This window comes from Erinaceus europaeus, chromosome 19 (assembly GCF_950295315.1).
Source record: "Erinaceus europaeus chromosome 19, mEriEur2.1, whole genome shotgun sequence".
In the NCBI taxonomy this organism is placed as follows: Eukaryota; Metazoa; Chordata; class Mammalia; order Eulipotyphla; family Erinaceidae; genus Erinaceus; species Erinaceus europaeus.
Genome location: NC_080180.1, coordinates 65,865,615 through 65,888,086, shown reverse-complemented (window position 1 = coordinate 65,888,086; position 22,472 = coordinate 65,865,615). Strand labels below are relative to the sequence as shown.

The window sequence follows — 22,472 nt, the reverse complement described above, 5'->3', positions numbered from 1 at the left end:
TGATATAGTCAAAACATCTATTTTTGCCTTTAATTGAATAATCCATCTTTAAAGGTAACCTTGTACCTACTTTCTGATAAAAAGTTACCAAGGAATCTTTGACCTCTACTAAAAATACCCTCCAGGACAATTAGCTTCAGGGTCTAATATTAGATCAAAGCTGGAGGTTTAGGGAAATGAGTTTGTGCATAATAGCCACTCCCCACCCTGCTCATTCTGTAAATTCTCTCTCTGAGGTACTCTTTGCAATTATTCCAAGTAGGGATGTTTCTTTAAAAAGCAATTATAGCAGTCATTAACACCATGGAAGCCCAGTTTACAGCCAACATTGCCCTTCCAAAGCAGTTCAGCTTGGAAACAACATGGAGAAAAAGAATGCCTGTAGGTAATGGTTCCACTTCATCAAGAATTTCAAATAAAAGTGCAGCTATTCTGAGATTCTAAAGTGTCGTCCAGGTAGCAGCAGTTTTTAAAAATTACAAAAACCATAGTCAATGTATGTTGAAATAAAAGTGTTTCCATCACCGCTATTTAACCTTCTAGGAGACATGTAAAATATCCAGACCTTGTATGGATTTTTTGCAAAATGAAATACACAGAATTTGTACAGTGTTCAAATGTTTATTCTTCCTCCTTCATGCCACACAAACAAGAGGATTACAATCGAAGTTCTCTTATATTTGTAGAAATAAAAAAAATCTTAAGATGTGAGAAACCATTGAAAAAGTGATTGGCACCTCTTAACTTTTTTTTTTTTTTTTCAGTGTGATGATTACTATCATGGTTACATTTACAGAACTGTTATCAGCATCTGTTTATCTACTTCATAGTTTGGTTTGCAAGTGAGCCTGAAAACTGTGATAAAAAAGGAAAAAGTACAGGGCTGGGCAGTGATGCACCTGGTAGAGTGCATATGTTATCATGACACATTACCGTGGGCTAAGACCCATGTTTAAGCCCCTAGTCCCCTCCTGTAGGGGGAATCTTCATAGAGGGGAGGAATTTTTCTTCTTCTCCTTACCCTCTCTATCCCCTTTCCTTCTCAATTTTTCTCTGTATTCATCAAAACAAGAAGAAAGGGGGAAGAAATGGCTTCGGGAATGGTACAGTCGTCGTCTTGCAAGTACAAGTCCTAGTGATAACTGCAGTGGAAGTTATCTACATAGCTATAGATTCCATAGCTATAGATATCATTAGAATTCAGCAGAAATTATCTATATAGTTATAGATGCCATAGACATAGTTATCATTAGAACTTAGCAGAAATCATCTATATAGCTATGGATGCCATAGACACAGTTATTATTAGAATTCAGCAGAAATTATCTATATAGTTATAGATGCCATAGACATAGTTATCATTAGAATTCAGCAGAAAATATCTATATAGTTATAGATGCCATAGACACAGTTATCATTAGAATTTAGCAGTAATGTTATTTGGGGTATCTTATTGATCACATAAACTGAGACAAAAATTATATTATTTCCACAACCAATACTAAGAACATTAATTTTTAAAAGATCATTTAAATCGCTGCCAACCATAAAATGGAATCCCAATTAATCTCCATGGAATTAGAATAGTTAAGTAGAATCCATTCTCATGTAAATATAGAGTTTTTTGTTTATTTGTGTTTTTTTGTCCAGGTGATACCCTGTGGAGGCTGGAAAGCCTGCAGACCTAGTGGCTGCTGAATCTGGACGGAGTCTCAGGTCGGCTCACGTTTTCTGTTTGGGGTGAGGGCAGCTCTGAGCAGGACCACCTGTTCACGTCAGTATAGGCAGGCTCCCAAGTACAGTCAGGATATCTTTCTCCTTAGCATTTTCCCTTTATATACAGGTACTCTTAGAACCTGTTCCTTTGTTTTTGTTTTTGTTTTTTAAAGCCTTACTTTATAAGCAAGACCATGTCTCCCCCACTGGAGATCAATCTCTGGTTCTTGTGACCTACGTCATCTTCCATGGTTCCTGTACTGACTTGTCTTATTACCCACCTAGCTGGCAGAAGCTTCACTAGATGATTAAAGGCAATGCATCATTTCATTTTTTTTAAAGAATTCATTAGGGGACCAGGTGGTGGCACACCTGGTTGAGCATTGTTGCAGTGCTCAAGGGCCCTGGTTCAAGGCCCCAGTCCCCACCTGCGGGGGGGGGGGGGGTTTCTAGTGGTGAAGCAGGGCTTCAGCTGTCTCTCTTTCTCTCCCCCTCTCTATTTTCCTTCCCCTACCCTCTCTATTTCTGGCTTTCTCTACCCAATGAAAAGATAATAATAAAGTAAAATAAAATAAAATAGCTTTAAAAAAAAGAATTCATTAGGACCGGGGACTTTGTGCAGACTGTTAGAATTGCAACTTGCAGGGAGCCATGTGGTGGTCTACCTGGTTGAACTTACACTTTAGTTACTGAAGGGCCTGGTTCAAGCCTCAAGTCCCTAGCTTCAGAGGGGGAGCTGCACAAGTGGTGGAGAAGGCTGCAGTTGTCTCTCTTTCTCTCTATCTCCTTCTTTCTTCTCAGTCTCTACCCAAGATAAATCATATATATATATACATACATACATTTTAAAAAGAATTCCATTGTACATTCCCGAGGTCTCTTGGGATGCAAGTTTAACCCCTAGTACTATGCTATACTGAGTAATTCTTTGGTCTTCTTCTTCCCCTCTTTTCTCATTACACAAATAAGTTGATAAATGAATAAATACATATTTTAAAAGAACTGATTAGTTTGCTTAAACCACCTTATAAGCTGATTATCTCCCCGAGAACTTTGAGGAGTTTCAAAATATCTTGGTATCTGTGGTTTCAGTACTACAGCTTCAAATAGAGAAGATGTTTGCAAGTGTCATGAGTTCCAAATCACACCTGTCTGGTTTTTTTTTGTTTGTTTTTTTTTTTCCTTTGGTAGTTTAAAAATCATCCTTTTCTATACATTGAATTTCTGAAACAAGATTGTGGAAACCACAATAGAAAGCACAGTAGAAGTCTGTGTATTTTCCAGCTGTTTCACAGTAATCATCTCCCACTTTGAAACATCTCGTAAACCATCCTTGTTTTCAGATCCGCAGCACTGTTTTCCAAGCATCCTCGGACAGAATTTCGGACAACAAGATGCACTTTGTTTCAGTCCCACAATGTTCCATATGCTTTATTTGAGTTATATCCCCAGGGCAGGAAGAACAAGTGTTACTTTGCTGATGTCGGGTACTGGAACGTCAGGAGGAAGTGAGAAATCTCCCAAGAGCGGCCTGAATCTCGGCCATGAAGGGTAGTTTTGTAAGAGAGGAGGCATCTGTAAGAGGCACCTTCCCTCTTGCTCTTTGGCTCTTCTCGTGCAGATGTGTTTCTCATATTCTCTCCCTCTTCTGTGTCGGAGCCTGCTGCTTAGAAAAAGGTGTTGAGTCACCATATAGGAATCAGTCCTCTGGCTTGTCTGTCTTCCTGGAACTAGGAATATAAACTAGGAACCTACATTCAGGGGGGTTTATTTAAGGATGCTATCAACATTTTAGACAACCATGCTCCTGTCTTTAATGATGTTATCTCGATTGGTTTATTGTTTAAATTCATTTTTTGAAAAAATTATTTAGGGGAGTCGAGCAGTGGTGCAGTGGGTTAAGCGCACATGGTGCAAAGTGCAAGGACCAGTGTCAGAATCCCAGTTCCAGCCCCCCGGCTCCCCACCTGCAGGGGAGTCGCTTCACAGGCGGTGAAGCAGGTCTGCAGATGTCTGTCTTTCTCTCCCCCTCTCTGTCTTCCTCTCCTCTTTCCATTTCTCTCTGTCCTGTCCAACAACAACAACATCAATAATCACAACAATGTTAAACAACAAGGGCGACAAAAAGGAAAAGAAATATAAAAAATAAAATTAAAATGAAAAAATCATGTTGAGTGAAATAAGTCAGAAACAGAAGGATGAATATGGGATGATCTCACTCTCAGACAGAAGTTGAAAAACAAGATCAGAAATGAAAACACAAGTAGAACCTGAAATGGAATTGGCGTATTGCACCCAAGTAAAAGACTCTGGGGTGGGTGGGTGGGGAGAATACAGGTCCATGAAGGATGATGAATGACATAGTGGGGGTTGTATTGTTAAATGGGAAACTGGGGAATGTTATGCATGTACAAACTATTGTATTTACTGTTGAATGTAAAACATTAATTCCCCAATAAAGAAATAAATTTAAAAAATTTTATTTAATATTGGATAGAGACAGAAAGAAGTTGAGAAGGGAGGGGGAGATAGAAAGGGAAAGAGACAGAGAGACGCCTGCAGCCCTGCTTCACCACTTGTGAAGCTTTCCTTCTGCAGACGGGGCTTAAACCAGGTCCTTGTGTACTATAATGTGAGCACTTCGCCAGGTGTGCCACTGCCTGACCCCTTATCTTAGATTGTACAAAGGACAAAACCATCAAACTTTCTAGAGCCAGAAAAGTCAGGTTAGTGGTTCAGTCAGGTGACTGCATAAATGGGTCCTACTCTCCACTGACCTAACTCACTTTGTTATAAGCCCTGAATTCTAGCCTGAATGGAAGGAAGGTCTTTTCCCCAGCTCATTGGAAGAAACACAATTTATAAGACAAGTTTTCTCACCGAGTACATTTTCTTATCCCCCACGTCATGTGTGGCCCTCTGTAGCCAGGACCAGCCGCAACCTCCCTCCAGCATAATGCCCTGGGTCTCTGTCCATCTCCCCTCCAACCAACGCTCTGCTCTCCTACCTCCTCCCCTGAGCATCCTCGCCTCTGCTACTGGCAGTAGAACACGGCCCGTGTGAGTCCCACCCTGTATCACCCCATCCTTCGCTTTTTTCGTCTCTCTCTGAGTGAAGCCACCAGCAGTCAGGAGTCTCGGTTTGTCTCACACAGCAGGATTCCTTCTTCAATTCCTAAGGAAGACAGGTTTTCAGACATGAGCTTGCTGTCTTCTCCACGAACACCTGAAAATAAACTTGGTTTCCTTCTTGCAACCCATGCCTCTTGATGAACTGGCCTTTTTAGTGGTGAAGAGTGAAACTTAAGTTTTAGTGGATTATTTTGCTGAGTGAGTTGATAACTGAAGACATACTTGTTGAAAGGTGGTCATATCATCTTTGGGTGGGGGTTTGGGGAGGTAGTGATGTACTTGGTAGAGCAGAGGAAGGGATGATAACCAGGGTGTATGAAAACCTTACTAGAATCAGCAATTACAAGCAAGCGCTCCACTGAAAATGGGGAGAAGGGCCAATGAAACGGCTCACATTGAGTGCACTGCTTAGCCCTGTTTGAGACCCAGGTTTAAGCCAGCCACCACATGAAAGCTTTGCTGCTGTGTTGTCTTTCACTCTCTCTTACTCTCCCTCTCTGTCTCTAACTTTAAAAAAAATAGGGAGAGGACATGAACAGAATCTTTACCAAAGGAGAGATCTAGAAGATCGACAGCCATGAAATAAATGCCCAGACACTGATTGTCAGAGGAATGCAAATGGAGATGATAGTGAGATGCTACTTCACACTAGTGAGAGTAGCAGACACTGACAGAAAGACAGAAACAGCAAATGTTGTCAGGGAGACGCAGGCAATGAAAGCCTTCTGCACTGCTGATGAGAGTGTGACTTGGTTCAAGGCCTGTGGAAAACAGGTCGGAGATATTTCAAAACACTATAAATGGACGTACTCTAGGACCTGGCAATTTCTCTCCTTGTGATTTATCTAAAGGAGGCCAAAGCATCTATCCAAAGCGATCTATGTACATCTGTGTTCATAGTTGCACAATTGTAATAGCCCAAACTTGGAAGGATGGTCAAGGACAAATAGGTAGCTACGAAAGTTATAGGATGGAATGCTACTTAGTTGTTAAAGATGATGAAGCCGTCTCCTTTGGCTCATCTTGGGAGGATCTCCTAGGATCTACGCTAAGTGAGACAAACCAAAAAGAGAAGAAAAAATACTAGACCCTCATTTATAGAGGGAACTTAAGAAACAGGAATGACAAGGTAAGTACAAAGATGAAGTTTGAGCTGGGTGTAGTGTACTGCAGTAAATCAGAGGACTCTGGGGAGGAGAGGGCAGGCACGGGAAAGGGGGTCCAAATACTCGGCGCCTGACTGGAACTCAAGTTAGCAGACACTTATCGCAGGGAGATGAAAAATGGTACCATGTGTCAACAACTGTACTGTGTAGAACATTATCCTCCAGTAGAATGACTTGGGGGAAAAAAATCATACTTTCACTAACTTCTCTATATATTTTCAAGTGTGCTTCACAGACTATATATTGTTGCACTTTAAGTTTTAATCTAGTTGATGATAGGAAATATAAGTAAATATTAAACATCTTTAAAGTAGTGATATATTTGATGCTATGCGACAGAAATTTCATAGTATAGCTTGCTAGTTGAAGAACTGCCTGAATGAAAAGAAAATTCAAAGTAGTATAGAGTTTTCAGGATCAGATTCCATGTTCTAGAACTCAGCTCTGCACCAGACTTCTGCTCTTGAATGAGCTCTCTCCTGCCCGCACACTGGCAGACATCTTTCCTTGGCAACAGCGCGTTCACCACACCGTTATTCGTTCTGGCCGTATGCAGAGGAATGGATAAAGCGGAATAGCGCTCAGCTGTGAGAAAGCTAAAGCTAGGGAATTCTTCCATTCACTGCATAACCTATGGACCCTGAGAACCTTTCACTAAGTGCAATAGCATCAATACAGAGAAGTCATCTTACTTACAGGTGGCATCTTAAATGGGATTTGAGGAGACTGGGTGAAATACGTGGCTGTCGGCTGGGTGTAGATAGCATAAAAGTTATGCAAGGTGTCTTCCATGTCTGAGAATCCAGAGTCCCAGGTTCAGTCCCCTGCACCACCATTAGCCAGAGCTGAGCAGTAATCTAGTAAAAAATAATAATAATAAGTGGTTGTCAGGAACTAGGGTAGAGGGAAAACGAGGAAGAGATTGACACATCCAGTAAAAGGTGACTAAGTTGTAGGCATTCAATATCCTTCCTAGTGACTGTAGTTAACAATAATGAACACACAGACTATCTTTGTACTGACAGTGAATCTTTTCTTTTTGGCATCTATGAGATATCACTACTCCAAGCCAATTATATGCAGTAGGAAGAAAAAGACACACAGAAAGATAGAGAGAAAGAAAGATAGAAAGATCGGTAGACAGACAGATAGATAGATAGATAGATAGATAGATAGATAGATAGATAGATAGATAGGTGATAGATAGACTGATAGACAGACCAACAGACAGAATACAGCACTGAAGCTTCCTCAAGTGCATGGTGGCCAAGATGAACTTGGGCCCATGCATGATAAAGCAAGGGCCCTATCCAGGTGAGTGACCTAGTTGATCAGAGAGTGAATCTTACATGTTTTTCCCAAATGCACACATGGTAATGGTATGTGAAGACAGCCACAAGGGCCCATCTTATTGTGGCAACCAGTTTGCCATGCACACCTGTATCAGGCCATCAGTTTATACACTTACCAGGGTTGCCCTGCGGTTTCTTCTCAGTAAAGCTGGAGAGAGAGAGATTCTAAGTATCCCACGGCACATCAGAGTTCTCACTGCAAGAACAACTAGTTTTATTCTCTACTTTTAAAATAAAAAGTTGTTCGACACCTGTAAAAAGTTAACAACCGATTACCAAGAAGAGAAATATTTACTAAATGTCTAATTGTTGTAGGTGTTTCATCTGGGGAAATCTCTTTTTTTTTAAATAAAATATAGAGAAAGAATATTCTCCGTCACTTCTAAAAGGTCTCCTGTGATTTTATGTATTCTTAGCACTGTGTAATTAGGGTCTTTTTAAACTTCAAGCAGTTGAACCTCTTGCAATGTATAATCTCTTTTGGCAGCTAAAGTCTTTTATTTATCGAACAGTAGGAAAGGGTGACATAGACAGAGTTTCCTGCCAATAGACTCTGCTGCTGATATCGAAAACACAGTTTGTCGTGATGGGAAAGGGTTCCAACATGGAACATCCCTTGCTGTGAGCCAAGTTCCTCGTAGGCTTCTAATCACTACCTGACAAGGACTCAGTGGAAAGTGAAGTCAGACCAGCGAATGCTTTCATATGTCATAGCCTATTGATGAGCCGCCAGCCTTAAACACCAGATGTCTTCCCTGACCTAGCGTGGACTGAAGACCTAGAATAAAGCAGTGACTACACTCCATGACCACAGTTCTCGAAGTCAGTTGAGACTTCGATACTCATGATACTCGTGTGTTTGTAAAGCTCCGCTAGCTTATGGACGCCAAGCATTATAGCTGCTTCTTCGAGTGCGTCTATAACTTCAGGGAAAGGGGAGACATGTCCCCACTGATGAGGATCCTGCCTGTGGCTCTCTGGGGTCTGGTAAACTCTCAGTCAGAGCTGATGACAGTCTACCTTCAACATAAATAAAAAGGCAGCATAAAATGAGCAGTGGGTGCTACTGCTTGTTGTTATTAAAAAGCATCATAAGACTAGGATGTGTGTTTTTATAGCTATAGGTACATTTGCATCTTATTTTCAAAATATATAAGAGATTTGTAATCCATAATATACATTTTAAAAATGCATCTTATTAGGGTAGCCGTTTATAAAAGTGTGTATATCTTAGGGGCGCCGTGTCACCACCCCTCCATTGCAGAGGGCAACCACACTGGCAGTTTGTGCCCACCCAGACCACTGAAATCTCTCCTCTGTTCAAGTCGCCTCCATGTCTCTAATAATCTTTCTTCTTATTATTATTTTGATAATCTAATCTTCTGTTTCTAAGATGGATGGTGGCCTATCCATGGCTGTATCCAAGGCTAGTCCAGATCTATGGAATGCCTAGAAAACCTTGTATGGTCATAACAAACATGCCACCAACATATAAATGGGTCACGACATCATGACCAGCTGGCCAGGGTACATGACTCAGCAAGCAGAGTAAAGGGTTTCAATTTATTATTATCATCTTTATTTATTGGATAGAGACAGCCAGAAATAGAGAGGGAAGAGGGAGATAGGGAGGGAGAAAGAGGAGAGATACCTGCAGTTCTGCTTCAGCATTCACAAAGCTGTCCCTCTGGAGGGGAAGATTGGAAGCTGGAGCCTGGGTCCTTCTGCATCATAACAGGTACACCACCACCCGCCCAGAGTACAGGGTTTCCAAGTCTGAAAGCCCATGTGTGATCCCCCAGAGAGCAGGGTTTCCATGTCTGAAAGCTCATGTGTGATCCCTAACGCCACATCTCCCAGAAATGGTGCCTTCACCAAACCCTCTCATGCAAGAGTGACAATTTACTTATTAACCAGAGTGCTGCTCAGCCTTGGCCGATGGTGGTGCTGGGGATGGAACCTGGGACCTTTGGTGCTCAGACATGAAAGTTGTTTGCAGAACCATTATACTGTCTCCCCAGCCTCGATAAACCTTTAATAAAGTAAGGAAGGGCCAGAAAGTCAGCTCACTTGAGTAGTGCACTGCTTTGCCATGTGTGTTTCCATGTTAAGGACAGCCCCTACTGCACTGAAGGAAGCTTCTGTATTTTTGTTTCTTTTTATAATATCTATTTGTTAATTAGTATTTTAAAATTTGATAGCACCGAGGGAAATTGAGAGAAGGGGAGCTTGGGAGGAGACACCTGCAGCCCTGCTTCACAGCTTTCTGCGGGCAGGGCCCAGGGGCTCAAACCTGGTTCCTTGCACAGGGTGACATGTGCTCTACTGACTGAACCACTGCCTGGTCCCTGTGCTTTGCTATCTCTCTCTCTCTCTCTCTCTCTCCCCGCCTTTCTACATCTATCTTTAAAAAAAAAGCAAGTCAATTAAGTTGACTACATTTAGGTATAAATTCAAACTTGTGACACTTAGGAAGGTTTGACTCAGGTAACAGGAGAGATTAGTTGGCAAACAGGGCTGGACAAGTTCAAGAGTTCACATGTCCAGCCTCCCTGAGCTAGAGAGCTTGGGCATTGGGCTGGTCTTCTTTCAGGACTGAGTGAAAAGAAGGGAGAGTTTCTGTGCCTCTGGGGGTTTGTGATAATGGACAGGTACCTCTGAGAGGAATAGCTGCTACTGTCTTGAGCAGGGTGGCAGAGACACCCCTACATCCTGCGCCCTGGTTGCACAATCAGATCAATGTCTGGGCTATGGAGCTTGTCATGATTAGTCCTAGAAAAGGTTAAGGACACTCATCACCTAATCTCAGAATAGGGAAGTAGTTGATTTTGGGTTGGTTCTGTTAGCTTATTTTAGCACCTTCCTAGTCCTGAACAATTACAGATATTGCAAGCTCAGTAATTCTGGCTGCCACACTCTCTGAAAGAAAATAATGCAGTACTACATTCTGTACTCACAGGAAATATTCAACATAGACCTCAGAGTTGTCCTACTGAAAAAATATGTATTCATACTTATAAAAGTAACTCCTGCTGGAAGGTGGGGGGAGATAGCTTAATGGTTATGCAAAAAGACTCTCCTGCCTGAAGCTCAACTCTGCAATAAGCCAGAGTTGAGCAGTGCTCTAGGGGGGAGAGAGAGAGAGAGAGAGAGCAGGAGAGAGAGAGAGAAGGTTGACTCTGATGGAACCTAAGATTAAGTCTACATTTTATTTGTTATATTGGGTTCTATATAAAGGAATGATTTTTGGCAATTTTAACATACCAATATTTTATGGATTTATGATATATAATTAAATTCTAGAAAAAAGTAGAGACCAGGTTTTATTGCCAAAATGCACTATCAACATGTTACTAAGTGTTTATCACTCCCTGATGTTATATTTAGTGGGGTTCACTGCTGATCACAATTTCTGGTATATAATGCCAGTGGAAATTCTCTTTGGACACTTGTTTTTATAACCACCTATCAATATGCAGCAAAACACAGACTCACACGGTGTTCCAAGAAGAATCTTGGATCATTTTATGGCATTTAGGACACATTCCCTTCCTTTAAATTAAGACTAATTTGTGTATGTCTTCATAGAAAAGACAATCCTATTGTGTATTGGGAGAATAGTTGAACACAATTAATGAATACTGTACTTCACATTTGTGGGGGAAATGTTAATCGGCTAACTTATTTGGAAGTTAATTTCAGGATATTTATAAAAAACATCTTTAAAATAATCAAGATAATTAACTTTCTGCAACTTAATCCTTTTTTAGAACCTTAATTCTAAAGAGAGATAAGAAAAAACAGAAATGTATATTAATGTCATAGGCTGAGAGAGCTGCTCTTGGAAGACACACACCTTATTACGCACAAAATCCAGGGCTTGAGTCTCTGGGCCGTGGAACAGCACCAGAGAACCAGGGAAGCTGGGTGGGTGGTGGAGCAGAGCTGAGCAACCTCTCTCTTTCTCTCTGTCTTACTGTCTCTTCCCAGTCTGTCCTTTGTCTATCTAAAGTCAAAAAAGAATGAAAACAATCAAGCTGAGCACAGTGGGGCTGTTTCATGTACAAGTCCCTGACACTGTTAAAAATTAAAAAAGAAAGATTCTTAGTCCTTTTGAATAATAATAAAAATGAAAGATAAAATAAAACTGTCTGGACAAATAATATAGGACCTATTTGCACATTTAAAATATTGTCTTTGGTGCCAAGGAAAACAGTAGGTTAAATAATTCATCTAATTTCAAAATGACTAAATATGAAAAGTATAATACTTTTCAATTTTTTTTAATTTATAAAATGTAAATATTGACAAAACCATAGGGTAAGAGGGATACAACTCCACACAATGCCCACCACCAGAACTCCGTATCCACCCGCTCCCTTGAAAGCTTTCCTATTCTTTATCCCTCTGGGAGTATGAATCCAGGATCATTATGGGGTGCATAAAATGGAATACTTTTTAAATGAAAAGAATTTATGAAAGTGAGTTGGATATAGTACATCTATGGAGAAATTTGAAAGCAAAACAACTCAATTGACAGAATTCTTATGCTTTCTGGAATTCCAGGCCCCAGCCCACTGGAAAGAGTAAGTTTCAAGGTAAAACATGGAGGATTGAATAGTGTACAAAATGGTGATTTACCTAGGAAGCCTCTGTTGATCTAGATCACAAGGAAGGTGCTCTTCTGAATCAGGAGAGAGAATAGCTAAAGGTTATTCTCCACAGCATAAATGGACAGCGTTTGCCCTGAGGGACTAGGCAACACTTGAGGGGAGGAGTGACTTAGTAAGATTTGAGAACTGAAGTAAAGTGAAGAGAATGGATTCCGTAATCTGAACACTCTCTCTTCATTTCTTATTCAGAACATTTTCAGGAATCCAGATGATTATTGTCCAGAAAATGCTAATCTGAACACTCTCTCTTCATTTCTTATTCAGAACATTTTCAGGAATCCAGATGATTATTGTCCAGAAAATCAAAAGCAAAATCTTAGACACTGCTTTCTTAGCTTAGTGTATTCCCAAAACAATACATTGACACACACAGGAAGTCCAACGGGTCCAGAACATACATCCTGAGATTCCATATGCATATATTCGGCCTGCCATTCATAATCACATGTAGAAATCATATTTTGAGTGTTATACTATACATGAAAAACTAAAAATTCAAATCAACAGTGTGTAATGGCTTAGATGTATCTTTCTTTTTCTTTACCTCTCTATCTCCCCCTTACCTCTCAATTTCTCTTTGTCTCTATCCAATAAACAGACAAAATTAAGAACAAAAATAATTTAAAAATTAAGCTTTTAAAAAGTAAACAGGGAAAAAATTTAATCAAAATATTAGAATCTGAATGAAATACTTTTCAATTCATGTAAGCTGACTTGGTGTGAGATGGATGTGTTTAACTAGGAAGTTTGAGAAAATGTGTTCTTAGTTACTTACTCCAATACTGGACTTTTCCAAAGCATAAATACTATTCTGTACTGCCAAATTTTGATAGTTGTATCTGTGTGTGTTTCATTGTGATAGACATGCGAGTACAATAGTATTCTAATATTACTGGCTTATTTTTGGATAGTATAACTAAGTTGCATTCATTGAATTCATCTGTATATTGCACTACAGATATATAACGATGAATCATACATATGCTAACTCACCCATTTGAGTATCTCCTGGAGTCTCCAATGATACTTAAAGGCAAGTGAATCCTACTGTCTATCTGTTATCTATCTATCTATCATCTATCTATCTATCTATCATCTATCTGTCATCTATCATCACCTACGTATATCTATCTATCATCAACCTATCTGTATTTGTCATTGTCAGGGCTCCACCACTTCAGAGTGACTTTTTTTTAGATAGAAAAGCAGAGACAAGAGGAGAAGGGGTGATACCACAGTACTGAAGCTTCCTCCAACATGGTGGAGGCTGGGAGCCCAAACCTGCATCTCTTGCTTGACAAAGCAGGTGCCTCCTGACTCCTGAACATTTTATCAACTAGCTTCCACCTTTCACGCTCTATGGTTTACTCACTCATCTTCATATAATCCCAAGGACCATAGTTTGCATGAAGGAGACACCCTTTCTCTAGAAAGGACACAACTAAATGCTTAAATTTTTGAAAGAGGATCTTTGGAGACAGCTCAGCATCAGAGCATAGGACAAGTATGGCCAAGGCTCCGGAGACCCAGGTTCAGTCCATGGCACTTTTATGTGCCAGAATAGAGTTATGATAATCCTCTCTCCCTTCCTCTCTCTCTCTCTCTCTCTCTCTCTCTCTCTCTCTCTCTTTCTCTCTCTCTCTCCCTTCCTCCCCCCTCTCTTTGTCTCTCTCTTGTTTTCTGTTTCACTTAGAAAGAAATATGTTGAGGTCCTTGCCATCACATTGGAATGTCTGCAATGGAACCATCACAAACAGTGGAGCAGGAGGCTGGGTGGTGGTGCACCTGGTTGAGCGCACATGTTACAGTGTGCAAGGACCCAGGTTCTAGTCCCTGGTCCCCACCTGCAGGGGGAAATCTTCATGCGTGGTGAAGCAGGGCTGCAGGTGTCTCTCTGTCTCTCACCCTCTCTATCTCCCCTTCCTTCTCAAGTTCTGGCTGTCTCTATCCAATAATAAACATAATAAAAAAATTATAAAGAAAAACAGTGGAGCAGTATTTCACTTCTTTGTCTCACTCTCTTCATTTTTATCTTCTCTGTTTCTTACCTCCAGTCTAATAAAGTCACCTTTTTGAAGCAAGCAAAGGACTCATGTAGGAACCAAGCCTTGGTAATGGGGAAATATATAACAACAAATGTGTAGAATAACAAAAAATTATGAAAATAAAAATACCTAAGGGATTTCTCACAAATAATGGTACTAGGAGACTGGGCAGTGGTACACCCTGTGCTTAACACACAACAATCACCATGCACAGGGCCTAGGTTCAATCTCCCACTCCCCACCTGCAAGAAGAAAGCTTCACAGGTGGTAAAGGAAATGTAGTAGGTATCTCTCTTTCTCCCTCCTTTCTCATTCCTTTATCTTTCCTATTAAATAAAAAAGAATAAAGAGAAAAAAAAAAGAAAAACACCCACCTAGAGTAGTGGATTCATCTTGCCTGCACTGAGCCCCAGTGATAACCCTGGTGGCAACAGAAAAAAAAAAAAAGAGATTAAAAAGAAAGAAAGTGAGATTATTGACCTTTTGCTAGTGAAAGAAGCAGTAGGCTAGATTTTGAAAGGAGGATAAAGTTATTTACAAAGGATGTTCACTCCGTATACTGTCAGGTTACTGTGTGTGCAAGGCTGGTTTGGCTTTGAAGGACCATCCTAATTCCAAGCATCTCCCCACTGGACTGTGCAGCAAAGCGACACTTTCTATTATTTTTAGTCCAGTCCTGAACCTTTTCTCCCTTTGTTGCCTGGGTCAACCCCCTTAGCAATTGTGGTGTGTGCACTGGGCTGGACAGCTTGATGGGAGTTTTCATCTGGTTTAGTGGGTCCAGACTTTACCTTTATTCTCCTTCTAAACCCAATATTCTTGGTGCTTGATACAGCCGCAAGCATTCTGGCCAGCCTTTTGGATAGTGCAATCAGCTGAGTCTCTTTTTAAGACTGCGCTTCATTCTAGCCCAGATTGCCTTCTCCACCTGACTGGCTGCATATTGCTACCTCTGCTTCTTGTTCTCCGGGAATTGGACTGTGGGGTCATCTTGTGTGGTATTCTTCAGCTGGTCTGCTAATGCATGTATGTGTGAGCTCGCCTCTGACCCCTAAAAACGGGAGAGGTAAACTTAGTGAACCTAGTGGAACCAAAATCAATAAGCTTGTCTCACAACTGATATGCTTGGGGAGCTCTTTTGTTTTACCGAAACTAATAAAATTAAGCAAAGTTTTATTCCATGAAATCATGCAGAATAACTGCAGTGTATGTCCACACTGGCTGGCCATGTGACTGTCAACATGACCACAAAATGTCAGGTCTTCTCCATCATTCTTTCCACTCCAACTCTGATAGTTATCAGGCCATCATTCTTGTAAAATCATTGATCAGAAATAAAATCAGACAAAAAGTTTTAAAAATATATAAAATTGTCCCAACTAAGTAATTCTTCTACTGGTGCCTCTGAGCTAATTTCCTTTAGTTCCCCAACTCATATGCAACTCAAATCACTTTATATACATGCTTAGCATTCATATTACTTGACATCACTATCTTCAAACTATGAAATATGTATATTTAGTGTCTTTCAATTTTTTAGTGTTATATTTCTATATTTGTTGGATAGAGACAGCCAGAAATGAGGAAAGGAAGAAGCTGATGGAGCCGTAGAGACAGAGAGACACCTGCAGCCCTGCTTCACTACTCGTGAAACCTTTCCCCTGCAGGTGGGGACTGAGGCTTGAACCCATGTCCTTGCACATTGTAACATGTGCCCTCAATCAGTTGTGCCACCACTTGCGCCTAAAACATATATTTTTAAGTATCTACTACTACGGGGTATTGATTATTCTACAAGTCCTGCTGCTTTGAATACTTTGCACCCAATCCCTTGCATGAAAATCCTCTCAAAAATCATTTGGAATGCTCTGTTAGTAAACCTTGTTTGAAGTGCATACATATTAACATAAAATCATGATTTTTGTTTCATTGTGCATTTTGTAATCTGATGAATTCACTTATTATGGAGACTGTTTAAACTCTCTAGCAGAAAAAAGAAAGCTAGTAGTCTACACAGACTTACCTTGGTGGGAATTAGTAAAAAGAAAGTGTTGTTGTTATCACTAGATTTTCACTACTCCAGGTCAACTTTTCCTCATTGAAAGTCAAAAATAGACACAAACAGAGAGAAGGACACCCAAGCATGGATGATGGAACACTATTTAAGAACACTGTTTTGTTGGCCTATAAAGTATTTATTAAACAATTCAAGACTATATCTTTTTAAATTTCTTTATTGGGAAATTAATGTTTTACATTTGACAGTTACTACAATAGTTTTCACATGCATAACATTGCTCAGTTTTCCATATAACAATACAACCCCCACTAGGTCCTCTGTCATCCTTTTGGACCTGTATTCTCCCCTGCCCCCCACCACCACCCCAGAGTCTTTTACTTTGGTGCAATACGCCAATAAGTGAGTATGTTTCTCTTTTGTAATCTTAAAAGCAAAAGCCAAAAATGATCTTCATAGTTTTTCCTTTTTTTTAGATTTTATTTATAAAAAGGAAACATTGATAAAACCATAGGATAAGAGGGGCACAACTCCGCACAGTTCCCGTATTTTTGATGAGTAGCAAAGCAGTGAGCTTTATGCATATATTTCAAAGGCATTTCTCAAGGAAAGTCAATTTGCTGGAGAGAGACGTTAAATGAGCTGTCAGCAAAATCAAAGAGACCTTTGGGTTTTCATTTCCTTTCCTATTAAGCCTGATAATGGATACTGCTTACATGAAGTGGGAATAGAACAAAGACTAAACCAAAACTTAGTATTTTGAAGCTATTGGAGAATACTGTTTTTTGTGTTGTTTTTTTTTCCAACTTTGGGAAAATCTTAATATTTAACTTATGTACACACAGCAGAATTCTAAAGTTTCATATTTATTATACTCAGTCATTTTTTTATATTTATTTATTCATTTTCCCTTTGTTTTTGCCCTTGTTGTTTTATTGTTGTAGTTATTGTTGTTGTTATTGATGTTGTAGGATAGGACAGAGAGAAATGGAGAGAGGAGGGAGAGATAGAGAGGGGGAGAGAAAGATAGACACCTGCAGACCTGCTTCACCGCTTGTGAAAAGACTCCCCTGCAGGTGGGGAGCCGGGGGCTTGAACCGGGATCCTCTCGCCGGTCATTGTGCTTTGCGCCACCTGCGCTTAACCTGCTGTGCTACCACCCGACTCCCTATACTCAGTCATTTTTTAGTTAAATTAGAAAGTTTCCCAACAAATACTTTCTTCAGTGTGCTCCATTACCACCCACCACCTAGCCTCAGGATGAGATTCACTAAGACACAAATGAGAACACGTATCCTTTTTCTTTCTTTTTTTTTCATTCCTTTTTTCCTTCTTCCTTCCTTCCTTCCTTCCTTCCTTCCTTCCTTCCTTCCTTCCTTCCTACTTCTTTCTTTCATTCTAGCTCTATTTACTTTTCCTTTGTGGCTTTATTTCTATTATTTATTTAACATATTCTTTATTATTATTATTTTTAGTTATTTATTTATAAAAGGAAACACTGACGAAATGATAGGATAAGAGGGGTACAATTCCACACAGTTCCCACCACCAGAACTCCGTATCCCTTCCCCTCCCCTGATAGCTTTCCCATTCTCTATCTCTCTGGGAGTATGGACCCAGGGTCACTGTGGGTTGCAGAAGGTGGAAGGTCTGGCTTCTGTAATTGCTTCCCCGCTGAACATGGGCGTTGACAGGTGGATCCAGACTCCCAGCCTGTCTCTCTCTTTCCCTAGTGGGGCAGGGCTCTGGGGAAGTGGAGCTCCAGGACACATGGGTGGGGTTGTCTGTCCAGGGTTATCACTGGGGCTAGTGCCTGCTTGACAAATTCACCACTACTGGTTGCTAACATATATTTAATAGGACAGAGGAAAACAGAGAGGGAGGGAGAGAGACAGAGAAGGAGAGAGAATGACACACACCTGCAGCACTACCTTACTGTTTATGAAGCTGCCTCCTTGCAGGTGAGGACTGGGAACGTTAGCCTGGGTCCTTGTGCACAGTAATCTGTGTGCCTAACCAGCTCACTACACTGGCCTTCCACCACGGGGTTTCTTAAGGGCCTCACACCTACATGCTTTCACTATTCTGGAAATCCTTTTTTTCCCGTTTTTTTTTTTTCTTCTAATCTCAAATAAAGACACATGGAGGAGGGAGAGACATAAAGAGGAGGGAGGGGAAAAAAGAGAAGAGAGCCCAGGGTGGCCCTCCACTGCTCATAAAGTCCCCCTGTGCACACTGCTTCTCTGTGGTGTCAGGGCGCAAACCGGGGTCTTCACACAGTGTCCAGTGTGCGTTCTACTAGGTCAGTTTTCTCCTTGCTCCATGAATTCTCTTCTTTATCAACACTTTAGTCAAAGGAAAACTTTCTCAGTAGTCAGCCAGTCATGTATCCGTACATATATGAATGAAGATTCTTCATAGTGAAGGTGACATTTTGTAGAGGCTACAAAAAAAAAAAAGACAGTGATGTCTAAGGTAGTTGAGGTTTTAGAAGCAGCTTTTGATGTTTTTATCTAAGCAAGTAAGCAAGATCAGATTGTGAAGTGTTGGCTGACGTAGGAGAATCTGACTCAATCATTGTCTCAAAAATTAGTCAGACTTTGCAGGCAAGACAAGATAGTCCTGAGAGATTCTTAAGACATGATTTGAGGTAAGGGTCATTCTAATGAGATTTGTTTTTCTAAATATTTATTTATTTATTCCCTTTTGTTGCCCTTGCTTATTGTTGTAGTCATTGTTATTGGCCAGCTCCTCATGGGGCACGAGCGCTTCCACACTACGATCATCATCTCTGGCATTATGCTATTCCACTGCAGAATACTGTGCCCCAGGATGGTTCCGTAGCCCCCATGTCCACTTGGTCGATTCCAAATTATATTCCTCCATGAGGATCATTTCTGGAACCATCTGTTCCACCCCGGTTCCATGGCTGCCAGTTCTTAGCAACATCCCCCCGCCAGATATTCGTCAGGATGCGGCATCATCTAAGTTCATTTCCCACGTCTACGCTCGACCGGACCTGCCAATATACGCGGAGATCTTCGCCCACCCTGTCCAACGCTTGACGTCTCGTCCTCCAATCTGGTCCCCTACACCTACACTGAACTTCTCTGTTCCAGTCTCTTGGAAACAGAGTTGGCAGTCAGCTGAGGTCAAGAACAAACACCTCATCAAAGACCCCTGCGAGCGTCCACCCGGCTCTGACCTAGCACGTTATGATCGGGCCCTCCTCAATCGCTATCGAACAGGCCATGGCCGGTGCGCCGCTATGTTCCATCGCTGGGGAGCCAGAGACGACCCGAACTGCCCCTGCGGCTCCAGACAGACTATGACCCACAGAGTCAACGACTGCCACCTCTCCAGATTCAAAGGAGGTCTGGAAACTTGACATCAGGCTCAACCTGACGCTATTGACTGGCTACGGAAGATGGGCAAACGCTAGAAGAAGAAGAATTGTTGTAGTTATTATTGTGGTTGTTATTGATGTCATCGTTGTTTGGATAGGACAGACAGAAATGGAGAGAGGAGAGGAAGACAGAGAGGGGGGAGAGAAAGACAGACACCTGCAGACCTGCTTCACCGCCTGTGAAGTGACTCCCCTGCAGGTGGGGAGCCGGGGCTCGACCCAGGATCCTTAAGTCAGTCTTTGTGCTTCGTGTCACATTCGCTTAACCTGCTGCCCTACTGCCCGAATTACTCTAATGAGAAAAATTTTTATAGTTATATCCAATTCTTGATTCTTGTAATTCCACGTAGCATTAAGTTTATACGTTAATCCTGTTACTCAGCAAACTACCATAAGCAGTGCAGGTGAGGGAGAGATTCAGCATATCGGCCTAGAGCTGGAATTCAGGAGAACGCAGTTCAATCTCTGTCACTACATGTGAAAGAGTGGTTGCTGCACGGTCTCCCTCTCTCTCTCTCTCTCTCTCTCTCTCTCCCTCACTCAATAAATTACACATCTACCAAACACATTTTCTTGTTGATATCTGTTTTGCTGTATTTGAACTTGCTTCACTTTACTTAAAACTTACCCTTTGGACTCAGACATCAGACATCCATGTGATAATAACTTACATTCATAGTTCTATTATGTTGCCCTGAAAATTGGCTGAGATTGTAGTGAAAATGAGATCTTTAATTGAGGTCAGGAAAAGGTTCCTATGATAGGCTAGCTTAGTCCCATGGATATAAACCTGATTAGAAGCCAGGAATGATGTCATAGTCTAGTGTTGACTAGATGCACTTTGGATTTATAAACTGGGAATAAGGGTTATTGTTGTTTTTTAATAATTTAATATTGAATTACAAAATTATAAGTTAACAGGTGTGTCATTCCACACCATCAGAGTCTCCATTATCTCCACTAGAAACTGCCGTACTTCTCCCCAGGTCAGTAATAGGTCAGTAAATATTACCCACTTTGAAATATTTCAGTGTCAGTATTGAGACACCTTAAATCTTAATCTCAATTAGAGTTAAAATAAAGCACCTTGGCTAAAATTCCTTTATGAAGCAGTTGCTCAAACCAGTTATCTTGTTGTTTTTGCATGAGAAAGTAACAATATTTCCTATTTCACTTTATGATGACAATCTTTGGGAAAGATGGGTCTTAAAGCCATGAGTCAATTTCAAATTTAGTTCCTTGAAATACTGACTAACCTGAAGAGGGCTGGAGATGCGGACATGAGGTCCTGATTTCACTCCCTGGGACTGTAGGGATACTCTGGTTCTCTTTCCCCCTCTCATGAAATCAAAACATAATTAAAAAAAAAAACTGAGTGTATGCAGGGTCTGAGTTGAATACCTTTGGAGCATTAAAAAAATACAATGGATTTTCAACTTTCTTTTTCTTTTTTTATTGATTTAATAATGATAGAGAAGACCATAGGATAAGAAGGGTACAATTCCACACAGTTCCCACCACCAGAGTTCCATATCCCACCCCCTCCATTGGAAGCTTCCCTAGTCTTTATCCCTCTGTGAGTATGGACCCAGGATCATTATCAGGTGCAGAAGGTGGAGTTCTGGCTTCTGTCATTGCTTCTCCACTGGACATGGGTGTTGGCAGGTGGATCCACACCCCCAGTCTGTGTCTGTCTGTCCCTAGTGGGGCAGGGCTCTGGGGAGGGGAGGCTCCAGGACACATGGGTGAAGGCGTCTGCCCAGGGAAGTCAGGTTGGCATCATGGTAGCATTTGCAACTTGGTGGCAAAGACTGTTAAGATATAAAGCAGAAAAAATTGTTTAATAATCAGGAACATATAGGTAGGAATAGAGCAGGTGAGATTTGGGGGGGATTTTCTATTTTCAAAGGAGTTTATACAAGGATTCAAGACAGAGCTTGCCAAAACACAACATGTCTCTGTAGGTTTGTTGGTCTGCTTCTAAATTCTGCTTCTAAGACCCCTTCTGTTGTAGTGCTTAATCGCTGTGGTCTATTTACATAACCACTAGAACCACCCTGCCTGCAGGGCATTGGTTTAATCCCCACTGGTTCGATGGAAGCTTTCTAGGTTCTGTTCCCACTCTTTTTTTTGCTCCGCCCCCTCTCCTAGTCATTTCCTTTCCCCTTGCCACTTCCGGTGAAGAGATGCATAAAAGGCGATGCATCTGATTAATAAACGAGATACTGCTTCCCAGCTCAGCCATGAGTCCCTGGTCGTCTCTCTACAGCCCGTGAAGCTAGCCCAGCCCGGCATAGGTTTATAATTATTCTCACGGACTCTGTGGCCTTTAACTTTACCCTGCGTGGGTAGTCACTGTATTCCGTCTCTCCACACTGACCAGCTCTATTTAATATGGAAATTATAGGTGAGTCTGGGCAGACCACCTGCCTCTGGGAGCACATCACCTTAGTTCCCTGCCTGTTGTTGCTTGGTCCTTCCTGTGTAGTCAGTCACAGGAGAAGCACCTGGTGAGTCCTGAGAGCACTCTGCCCCTGCAGTGAAGCTGGAGCCTTGCTTTGAGAAGGGACTACGGGAGCTCTCTGCCATCCACTGGGCAAGTGATCTCCTGACAAGTGGTGTGTTGAGAAGCTGCTCAAACACATGGCTCCAGGTGTGTCGGTAAGGAAATCCCCAAGCCTGCACCCTTCGGTGAATATCCACACTGCTCCCTTTCTTTTGCTTGATGAAAGAAAGGCCTCAGGTATACTTTAGAAAACAAGCCGTTCCTCTGAGATTTTTAAGTTGCAAAGCTATGCAAAGTAGCCGTGGGATGCATAAACAGGATACTTGTTTACTCAGTAATGAATCTATAGAATTTACTGTGAGCGAGGGAAAAACGGTTTGATTTTGTCTTTAAGTTTGAGCTAGTTAAAAATATCCTCTGTGGGAGCCAGGCAGTGGTGTATCTGATTAAGTGCACACA

General features: G+C 41.3%; 1 protein-coding gene across 1 annotated transcript in view; it reads left to right on the top strand.

Moving 5' to 3' along the window:
- The first annotated feature begins 303 nt into the window (after positions 1–303).
- LOC132534698 (uncharacterized) overlaps positions 304–22,472 on the top strand; it is a 98,424-nt gene continuing 76,255 nt past the window's right edge. The window contains exons 1-4 of the mRNA XM_060179165.1: positions 304–385; positions 1,890–1,973; positions 5,766–5,900; positions 22,030–22,168. Of these exons, the coding sequence (XP_060035148.1) occupies positions 304–385; positions 1,890–1,973; positions 5,766–5,900; positions 22,030–22,168 (440 nt within the window). The remainder of the gene's footprint in view (positions 386–1,889; positions 1,974–5,765; positions 5,901–22,029; positions 22,169–22,472) is intronic.